The sequence below is a fragment of the Emydura macquarii genome, unplaced genomic scaffold (assembly GCF_026122565.2).
Source record: "Emydura macquarii macquarii isolate MOO-44397 ecotype Brisbane River unplaced genomic scaffold, CSIRO-AGI_Emac_v2 contig_383, whole genome shotgun sequence".
Classification (NCBI taxonomy): Eukaryota; Metazoa; Chordata; order Testudines; family Chelidae; genus Emydura; species Emydura macquarii.
Window position 1 is genome coordinate 3774785 of NW_027130520.1, and position 10904 is coordinate 3785688.

The 10904-nt window shown below is 40.2% G+C and overlaps 1 protein-coding gene across 1 annotated transcript in view; it reads left to right on the forward strand.

The window, feature by feature from the left end:
- Nucleotides 1–7676, forward strand: part of PTDSS1 (phosphatidylserine synthase 1) — a 51477-nt gene extending 43801 nt beyond the window's left edge. Inside the window, exon 13 of the mRNA XM_067536864.1 lies at nucleotides 1964–7676. Within this exon, the coding sequence (XP_067392965.1) occupies nucleotides 1964–2073 (110 nt within the window). The 3' untranslated portion in view covers nucleotides 2074–7676. The remainder of the gene's footprint in view (nucleotides 1–1963) is intronic.
- The last annotated feature ends 3228 nt before the right edge of the window (nucleotides 7677–10904 follow it).

Here is a 10904-nt window from a genome sequence, read left to right on the forward strand (position 1 = left end):
TTCAGTATTGCATCACGGGGAAATCAGCTCAGTCCTAACAAATGTGGCTTGAGAAGCCTGTAGTACAGATTATTTGATTTACTCTCTCACCCCCAAAATTCAGGTGCACATAGAAATAGGCTGCAAAGCCACTTTTATTTTTCCCCACTGATTTTCTTTGTTTTGTTAGAATGTGAACAAATGGCTCCTCCTCCTGTTGCTGATCTATTCCTTCCTGACCATGAATGTTTAAGATTGGAGAATTTCATGCATTTCATAACCTGGTTGAGCAGGTTTTCTGAACATCCCCTCTATGGCTTCAAGTGATCATCTGAATGTGAAGTGTGCTTTTATGCCTGCTTGTTAGTAAGCAGGGAGGAATGTGCCCAGGAGCTTATGTTCCTACTGACATTTACCCAGGAATTGACTATATGAACATTTCTTTCATGGCAAATTGGAGTGCCAGTCTGCCACGGGCTAGCTGTCCATGTGGACTCTAATGACGTGCATTTTGTTCGAAAGAGAACTAGATCAAAGCACAGTAATGGAATTAATATGCATCAGCAGGTGCTACGTGGACAGTTAGTCAGCAGGTTAGTGTGAGGTAGATTCATACGACAGCGTGCCACAAATGTACTGTTCATGTAGACGAGCCCCTAGTCAGTGCAGAGCTGATAGCAGACATTCATCTATGTCTTGAGCCTCGTCAGCCAGTTTTCCTCTTTTCCTTTTTACTGCAATGAGGGTCAACTAGGGATCCTCTTTTCTCCTCCTGACACTTCAGTGAGGACCTTCCTGTGGAAAAGGACAAGACTAGCATCTGGAAACTACCACTCAGAGGTTACACTTCAGGTGTATTTACATCATTAAAACAATATTTTCTGTTCATTATAACTTCCTGGAGTCCTGACATTTAAAGCACTTACACATGTTTTTCTTCAATTGCATGCACAGATTTCTTAGGTTACTGGTGTTCATTTCTTCTTGGTTTATTATTTAAAGAAGTGCATTAGATTGATTTATTTAAAAAATACATACATTCAAATAGATTTTTCAAGCGTATAAAGAGAAAAAACTCTAATTGTTGGTCTGACAATTTTGACTGTGTCCTCTGACTTTAGCAGAATGATCTGTTCAGTAGCAAACTTTCTGCTAGAGCAAAGTGTGCAAGAGGTTAATGTCAGTGGGTATTTCATCATCAGACCTCTCCATCTGCATGGGTCCAATGTGGGACAGTGTGAGACAGAGATCCAAAATGAGAGATAATGGACAAGCAGGAAACTGGTAATGTGAGGATTCATTCCATAGCTCTCTGGAACCTCAGTTTCACGGTTTTTATTTTCTAATGTAAATAATTGAAAACCGCATGAATGAAGGTATGCCAAATTTAAATGTGGATTGAAATGAATGACGTTAGTTTAATTGAGGGACACTTCATTATCACATTTTCATTTGTTACATTTTTGACAAAATTGTTGTCTGGAGAAAGATGTTTTCTTGTGGAAACTGGCAGAATAAATGTTTTAATTTGGCCACTAGATGGAGTACTAGTATCAAAAACATCGGATCAGCCTGAAATAATTAGTTTAAATGTTACATCTCTAGGCCCTGGTCTACACTTATCTGAGATTTGGCAGCCGTCGACGTGAGTTACGCAAACTACGCAGTGTAGCTTGCGTAACTCACGTCAACTGCTGTGCTTCTCTTCTGCGCGCCGTGTTCACTGCACAGCACCGACGGGAACAGCGTTCCCATCAATGCAGTGCTACGCTACTTGAGGGGGTGGATTTACTCAGTCGACTTCCTGATCGATTGAGCGGGTCTACACTGCGACTGCTCAGTCGATCCAAAAAGATCGATCTGGTGGTGGCGACTTTGCCACTGTTAGTATAGACATACCCTAGGAAACCTTAAACACTAAAATATGAAGAACCGCTTTCAATAGTCAGCTCCAAATCTCAAATGAATTTTGATTTCTTTGTAGGTACTGAAGATAGTCCACCAAAACATTCAGGCAACATCGAGAGCCATTCAACTAGAAGAAGGAATCGTCATTCCAAAACAAAAGTAACCAATGGAATTGGCAAGAAATAAGATCAGTCTCTAAATCTGTTCCAGAGTGTGCCTAGAAATGAGAAGGAAAACTGGACCTGGTTCTGAATTCCCTATTAGAAGGTTAATAAGAAAACAGAAGGAAGATGTGGGAAAACGTTTGCAGCAACCGAAGGGTCTAGTACCTTTTAAGATATAGCCATCTGTGTATTGCACATCATTGCCTGTTGCCACGTGCCATTCACTGACTTTGTCTAATTTCTTCAGCACTTGGCACTCAGAAACAAGTAGTAGTAATGTTAAAAGGAAAAATAGTTTGCTCTTGGCAGGCATGTGATGGTTTATGTTCAGGTATCATGATTTGCATTTTTAATATCTTTCTTAGTGGAGAACATTAACCCAAAGGTTAATGGATGATAACCAGATGTTTTGGGGGTTTTGCTTATGGCAGCAGGGAGGAGAGTGGGTTGGGAGGTTGGTTGGTTGTTTTTGTCTTTGTTTTGATTAGTTTCTTTGTTTCGAAACATATGCAATCTTTTGATTAAAAGCAACTCTGCCCTTCATTCTTAATCTGACAACTAAATTTTTCCATGTTAATGTTTGTTTTCTTAAAAAGTGTTTAAAAAAATTCCATACTTGTATCCAGTTGCTTATTTTTATTTAATGACACTCCACCACTCAGTGGCAGGGTTTTACCAACTGGGGAACATGTCCAGTTTTCTTATAAAGGTTGCAGAGTTAATTTTAAATATGTTTCCTTGTTTCTGATTCTGTTCCCTATCTCTTTTGTTCTAGTCTACTTCAAATGCATTTATGAAACCTGTTACACAGTCGAAAGAGCTGTACCTGCTGACTCCAGGGACAGATGTAGTGTAGTTCAGTTTACCCCCCACTTTTTACCACTGTGTATTCATGGCCATTAGCTGCATGTAGTGTTATGTGTAGAATACCAGTCGGCGTTGCTCTTTTTGTGTCATACTTCGTAAAATACTTGCCCCTTGATTTGTCTACATTTCAAATGTAACCAGATTATCTCAAGTTTTAAATAAGATTCATGTAAGAGGCTTCTTGAAGGCTTTGATACCCACCCACTCTGGTGATAAGGCAGCTTCTTCAGGAAGTACTGTAGCTTACTGGGGTGGGGGTTTACAATCATTTGTAAAGACTCAATGTGTTCCTCAGAGTCGAAGGAGTAACACAATATTTTTGTGTTTATGCAATGTTTTGCTATTTCCTAACATGCTACCAAATAGCAAACAGCAAATAAGCCACATATTTGAAACATCCATTCTAATTATGACCTCAGAGTGGGTGATTCCCTCAAACTGCAGCTAGCATAATGATTCATCTTTAAGTAAACCTGCAAGATCAATCCATTCCTGTACTAAATTATCAGGTGTGTGTGTGTGCGCGTGTGCGCGTGCGCGCGCGCCAACTGGGTTGTGGAGCATATAACTCTGGAGAGCTCAGCAAAGCAGACAGGTTAAGAAAAATAAATAACATCTATGAGCCACTAGGCCTTATAATAACTAAGATTTAATTTCTGAGAAATGTTACTATGATTTGCCACAGGTTATGTACTATAAAATGCTATAAAGACTTCATCATACAAGTGTATGATACTATAAATAGGAAAACCATCCTATGTTTTCCATGACTCCTTATGTGCCACAGATTATCAACATTTTGAATGCACTTATGTTGCTGCCTAACTCATTGGAAGCCCTTTTTATTTTCTCAATTGAACACAAATGTACAACTTAAGACCTAATTAGTATTGAAAGTGGCTATATCATTTTTGCTGTAACTGTTAAATTTTACAGGAAAAAATGTCTGGAAGACTTGGATTTTTCTACAAACATTCTGTTTTCATTTATATTACCAGTGCTGTGGTCTGTGGCATCTCTGTTTGTTCTTAGCATGCATATTGCTGAATGTATTTGCAAGTTTGTTTGGCTATTCAAATCTGTTGCTTTTATGTTTCGCTGGTTTATAATTGTCACTGAAAGACTGAGAATGGCATTGTGAATTGTTTTTCCTATTGATTCAATACCAAAGCAAGAAGTTGACGTTTAACATTGTATTTACATTTTGTATTTTAGATGTATTGTTTTAATTTTAAGAAACACAGTTTTCAAAGTGAGAACCTGTTTTGTACTTGCAAAATATGTGCACACTTGCATTGTACATATAAAACTCACCTTTGCTTGTGTAACTGGTACTTGTGTATACAGTTACCCATTTCCCCACACAGTGGGTGTATGCAAACATTTTTCAAGTGCAGATTTGGTGCTCACATTTGTGAATTGGACCCTAAAAATTTAAAAAGGGAATGTGAAGAAAGTCATCTGTTGAAAGTTCATGACTTCTGTATTCTGTTATAAGAGCACAGGTCAGACCCGTAAAACATGTCAGGACCTTCAACTCATAATGTCTGTGAAAAAGGAAATGTCCAGAAAAACATTTTTTATGTGTTTCCCCTAATGTTTTTGTTTTTACTTCTTTAAAAACTAAAGGGGAAAGCGGGGGAAATTAAGTAGATTCTTTTAAGTGTTTGAAAAATGGCACTTTCTGCACTCTGCCAGCAATCCTGGCTGCGACTGACAAGTGTTCTGACAATTCATACGCTGGTTGACAAGTGCCATTTCTACTCCATTTTCCATGGCAATGGCCCTTGGATTGGCACAAATAGGATTGATCACTGCTGTAAATCTGAAGTAATTATCATTTCCCCCCTTACTGCTGAACTCCATATACAATTCGTGTGCAGTGGCCAGTAAGTGACGAATAACTTGAGTTGTTATATTAACTAACTTCCTTGTATCAAGAACTCTGCTGCTTGAATAGTCAGTATTTGTTACTATTATAAATGCACTGTCCCTTTTTAACTATTTTTTGTCCTTCCATGTCTTCTCATCTCACCTTCTTTTTATTCTTTTCTCCTATTATTCTATCCACCAGTTTTTATTTTATTATAAGCTATCCTCTGCCATTGAAAGGACTGAATTTGCCCTCCAGAGACGGTACTTAATGTCAGTCATTGAAGGGGGGCGAATTCAGTACAGCATGGCATAAGCAGAGGGTAGTGGCAACACTTTACAACATTGAGTGGATTTAATAGCAATAGACAGTTTTCAAAATGGAGAATGCCAGGAGGGCATAAAATGAACCAGAAGCCACCAGAACTGAACCTGACTACTAGCTGCCAGTATTAAAGCTGGGTGGGGAGCTGTGTAAATCAAATACAGGAAGGAGTTTGATTTCTGCTGTTCTTTTGTAACCCATTTGTGAAGAGAATAGTTTGCTGTTTCATCTGTTAAAGCCTTGGTATTTGTTACATTTATCAGAAGATGACACAGGAATTACCGTGTATTTAGCATTGTTTTCAATAGAATTGCTCTATACTGATTGCAAAGTATCGAATTTTGCAGTAGCACAGTAAAACAACCCATGTCACCACTATGTGTTTGTCATTTATATACAACAGAGCACAGCATGTGATCACTTGTTAGAAGCTATTAATTTTTATACTACTAATTGCAGACTGACACATTCATCCACTTCCATCACAGAATCATCCAAGGCGCTAGCACTCTTTGGTCTCACTGCAATCTGCCACTTGGAAGGAGAGCAGACTTTTAAACTACATAAGTAATATCACAGCTTTCTATTGCTTCTGACACTACTTCTCAGGTTTATCGCAGTTCTAGTAAATCTAGCTATTCATTTTGCATTTTGGATATGTTTTCTATTATTGCAGACCATGTAGATATGGAAGAACTGTTGTTCTAAAGTGGCTTTGATTGCAGACCTTCAAAGGCAAACAGAAAGTTTTTCTCGTAGAGGAAGCGGAAGACATAGGTTATTAGCAGGTGCGCTTATGCTCATACAACTATCAGCGAAGTACAAGAGCAACATTTGGATAACAGGAATACTTAGGGTTAGCTTTCCCAGCTGATGTAGTTGCTGCAGCTGCACTGTTCTTATACTGTGTAAAATCTGAGTGTTAAATGTAGTTTTTATTTGCTATTGAAATACGCTAAAAACACCAGGCAGCAAAATGTCTAGACCAGTGGTCCCCAAACTTTTTGCGTCATGCCTCGCTCTTACCTGGTCCACACCCCAGGCCAGGAGTGGGGCCAAAGCCATGGTCAGGGGCCGTGACCAGGACCGGGAGTTCAGCGCCAAGCTCCAGCTAGGGCCAGAGGCCCAGAGCGAGGCAGTGGCCAAACATGGGGCCAGAAGCCCGAGCCATGGCTGGAGCTGCAGTCCAGGTGCTTGGGGCAGGAGCAGGGCCATGGCCTGAGCTGGAAACCGGGGTGCCACGGCCAGAGCTGCAGCCCCAAGGCTCAGAGGCAGAGCGGGAGTGGGAAGCTCTTCACTTCTTTATTCCCTGGGGCAGACCCAGGCCCCACCATGCCCCCCCCGAATGTTCCTCTGTGCCCCCCTAGGAAGTGTGCCCCACAGTTTGTGGACCTCTGGTCTAGACATTTGCAGCCACAAATTGAAGCCTATGTTCTATCATGAGAAGCTTTCTCAAAAACATACTTGTAATGCTGATATTCATGGTCTGCAAACCATGGCCTGTTTTACATGTGAGACAGGACCTGTAATTTACAACCAGCCATGTGCGCTGCTGCTTCCGGATAGTGAATACAAACAATATGTGCAGCTCTGCTGGTTTAACTGTGTGTCTTTTCTCAGGAACAGGAGAGGTTTTCAATGCTAAAAAGAAGTAAATATTTAAAAGTAGAAAAGCAAAAAGAGTTGCATTCTCAGATATGTAAAATGCTTTTATAATACGTTAATAACAGGTCAGAAGGGGCTCAGAGCACTGCCCCCAAAAGATTTCAAAACATAAAACCACTCAGTTCACCGCAAAATGGGTAATGGATGCCATTGACTCCAGTGGGAGGAGGATTTGGCCCTTACTGAATAATCTCTAGAACAATGGACATTTTGGTACATCCTCTCCACTTTCACAGCTTGTACTGTGGACTGATTCTATATTTTATAGGCACATTCACTGGAAATTGGAGAGGAAACTTATTTTTAACTTGATTCTTCCATTCCCTTCTTGAAAGCAATACACTCTAGTGAGCTCAGCTCTGTTTCGTTTAGATGGTTGCACTGGTATTTTCACTGTTCTTCAAATGTTGGTTCTTTACTGACAACTGGATTCATTCTCAATAGTATTTGTGTAATAAATCCTGAATTTCCTTATACTTTAATACATAGAATGCGGTTCCATGTTGAACTCAGTTGCATGATCTTTTAAGGTGTTTCAAGATCCCTTTGTCATAGGCTTTTGTTCTCCATTGTGGACCTTATCTTAGTGATTCTGTCCTCAGGCTGCTGGCCTGGTCTCCTCAAGCTTGGGAACATGACTGCTCACACAAGGGGGCAGTCTTTAGCTCCCAGTGTGTTCTAGAGTCTGATTTATGACCTGGCATAGGCATAAACCTCAGCTCTTCACTTCAAAAAAAGGAAAAGCCTGGGAAAGAATGCAAATTATAAACACTGAATTCCTATAATCAGCAATAATGCAAGCGCCAGACTATATGGCAGTGTACATATGGATTTAATTTTAGTATTTTTTCATACTTCTAAGGTTACGGATAAAAATAAAATGTCCTGGTGACTTATTTTGTGTGGGCATTCTGTTTTTGTTTTTTAAAGCCACAGTACTTGTATGGAATTTATCTAAAGCTCATTGTGTAAACAGATATTAAATCAGGTGTGGGGGGGAGGAGTTTAAGTGCTTGGTGACTTGACAAACTGATAAACTCTGCATAATTTCATCTAAATATCCCATTTTATCAAAATGCTTGATACCAGCTTGAATTGTTGGCTCTTCAAGGGCATGGTATCCCTTCTGTGTAAATGAATGGTGCCTGGCACAAGGGGGCTCCAGTCTCGGGTGGGGCCTCTCAGTGATGTCATAACACAAAATAAGGCCTGAATTTTCAAAAGTTGCTTTATAATTTTGGGTGGCCAACTTCATTCACCCTCCTCCCTCTTCCCCCCCGCCGCCGCCCCCCATCCTGATGTGTCAGAGGAATCGGCAGCTCCCATTGACTTCAGTTACGTGTACTGTACACACAAACCTACAAATTATTACTGTTCTCAAAGAATGTTCTGCTTACTGAAAAAGAACAAATGTAAAACCCACACAAATGAATAGCTTTTGGAAGCATTTTAATTAAAACATTAAATGGTAGTTTTGGCCTTGATGGCTTAAAAATAGTCTTTGGAGAGAGACTTCTACTGAGTTTCCAGAACTCCGCCACAACCACCAGTTTGTTGTCCAAATATCTTTCCTGTTGGAAGGGAATACAGATCACTCCAGCAGCCCTTTGGGAGGGGATCTGTGGGCAGAGTCCTGACTTCCCTTCCATTACCAGCACTCCCTGGGTGGGATGTGGAGCTATGGGGATGACCGCTGTTTGAAAAGGCTATTCAGTTTTGCTGAGGTAAACTCCCACAAGGCCTATTCTCCATACTGTGCCATGCCATCACCCACAATGCCTTGTGCTCTTTCACAGGAGCCTGCGTCTCCAGATGTGGTAATGAGGCTGCAAGCTTGTTTGCTCAAATCCCTCTCTTATTCTCACATCTCTGGTCTTGTTGGGGAAATTGAGACAATTAAATACAAGATATTATTTCTTCCTCTATTATGTGCTGTGAAGTTGGGTGAGAAGTCACTACATCCTAGCAACATTTAGATCTTCTCACGCTGCTAAATAATATCTATTTTTTCCAGCAAAAGCCAAGATGTGTTGAAGTTTGTTAAAGATTTTGAAAATGCTATTTATAATAGAGACCTCAACATGGGTAGTTGTTATCAATGACAGCTGCTGCTGCTTTGAGTGAGGGTCCCTATGTAGATTCCATCGTGGGTGCACATGCATGCCATGCACCAGAGCCAGAACTGTTAGGAACCGTGCTCGTTAACCCGTGTGCCTTCTGAGATCCACATGATCCGCTGCAGGCTCCTGGCACTCCCTCAGTTTTCCTCTTACCGCCCCATGGCTAGAGTTGGAACGTCCCTCTTCTCCTCCTTCAAACCTGCATAGCTAGAGAAAGAGAAAAGAAAATAAATGTTTTTGTTAGTAGTTTGAGTATAGTTAGAATATAGTTGGATAACTTTTCTTTAAATACAAGTGTCCCCTCTCCCTCCCTCCCCCTTGTGGGGGAGTATGCCATGGAGCTAGTATCACAGCAAGTCCACTATTAATGTCTAGATGATCCTAGCAGTTTAGAAATCCATTCCAGTTATGATTGATAGATGGTCAGGTATTTCATAAGCTGACTAAAGAATCAGTAGCTCACGGTTCTGAGAAAAGGAAAACCAGGACCGCATTGTCCCTAATTGTTCTATATTGCTACATCATAGCCGAAAACGTATAGTGTTCCATTTTGGTTTTAACCTGGCTTTCGGCATTTATTCTCACAGAGCCCCGCATGGAGGAGAAAAAAAGCTCAGTTGAAGGAACTAACGAAGGTATATTTTTGTTAACCAAAAAAGTGCTCTGCCAAAACTGGATGTACCTTTTATTAAATTAGTTAAGATTATGTGGTTTCTTTCCTCTATATGGTGCTGGAAGAACAGTAGGTGTCCCGAACCACAGAATGTTGCCATTAAATGTTTATATATATTTAGTTCTGCATGTCAGCTTGTTTTGCCACATTTGTATCACAAGTTTGCTGGGATCAGCGCATTCCATTTGCCCACATTTAGAATAAGTTTAAAGAGTCGCAGGGAAACAGATTGGAAAAAGCTGAGGAGCAATAGAAATACTGCAGTTGTGATAAAAAAAAATGATGCTGGTAGGTTTGCAGTTGCTTGGATAATCTTTTTGGGGGGCGTGTGAGGAGGAGATTGGAGGATGAGGAATGAATGAGCCGCAACACAATGTTTTTCCTCTGTTTTCCTCTATCTTTGTATCAATCTCACGGAGATTATGCTCTGCAGCCAGTTTCAATTACCCCAGAATACCCCACCAGTCTTGGTATTCCACTTTTTAAATGTACAAAAGATCCATACTTCATGTAGTACATACATCAAAATGTGAGCCTGCAAAGCACTATGTAATTAAATGTATAGTCTTGCTTTTCCAGGCAATGCCATTGTGAATAATGAAATTGCTTTTTAATGCAATAAAGTGCACTTTTATACAGACCTTCCATCTGAGGATCTTGAAGCATTTTACCCCGAAACAAATGAATTAGGCCTCACAACTAGCTCTGCAATGTTGGTGAGTAATATATTGATAGATTGGAAAGTAGGACTAAGGTAGCAACGGAAGCCGGAAGCAGAGAGAGGAATAGAATCCAGGGCCCCCATATCCCATGCTTGAACCACAAGACCATCTTGGGACTTATTTTTTTAACCCTTTTAAAGAAAACAAAGGAGTATTGTTTGCTTCTATTTAATACTAAAACAGAAACATCTTGCAATATCTAAAAAGGAAGGAGGGAGAGAGGTGCCCACCAGATTATTTTCCCAATTCAGTCAGTTGTATTAAGCAAGGTTGTGTCAATTAACTTCCATGTGCACTTAATTTATATTGTTTTAAAATGATTAATGACTTTATAAAGGTATCTGGTCAGCTTAGATCTGGGGAGGGAAGGAGAGAGAATGTCAGATTCTGTTTTAAGCATCCTTTCTTCTAGCTAGAAGATGGTTATCCCTGTCATCTTGCCTTTTCAGAATGATTTGCACTTTTTCATTCCCATAAAGCGTGTCAGATCACCGTCTCTCTGAATAAAGTGTAGGCGTTCTAAACGTTTTAATGAGAAAAACCATGGAACTGGGATACTTGGACTTCCCTCGATTCTAAGCAAGCAGACTGCAAAGATGAGAAGATTGT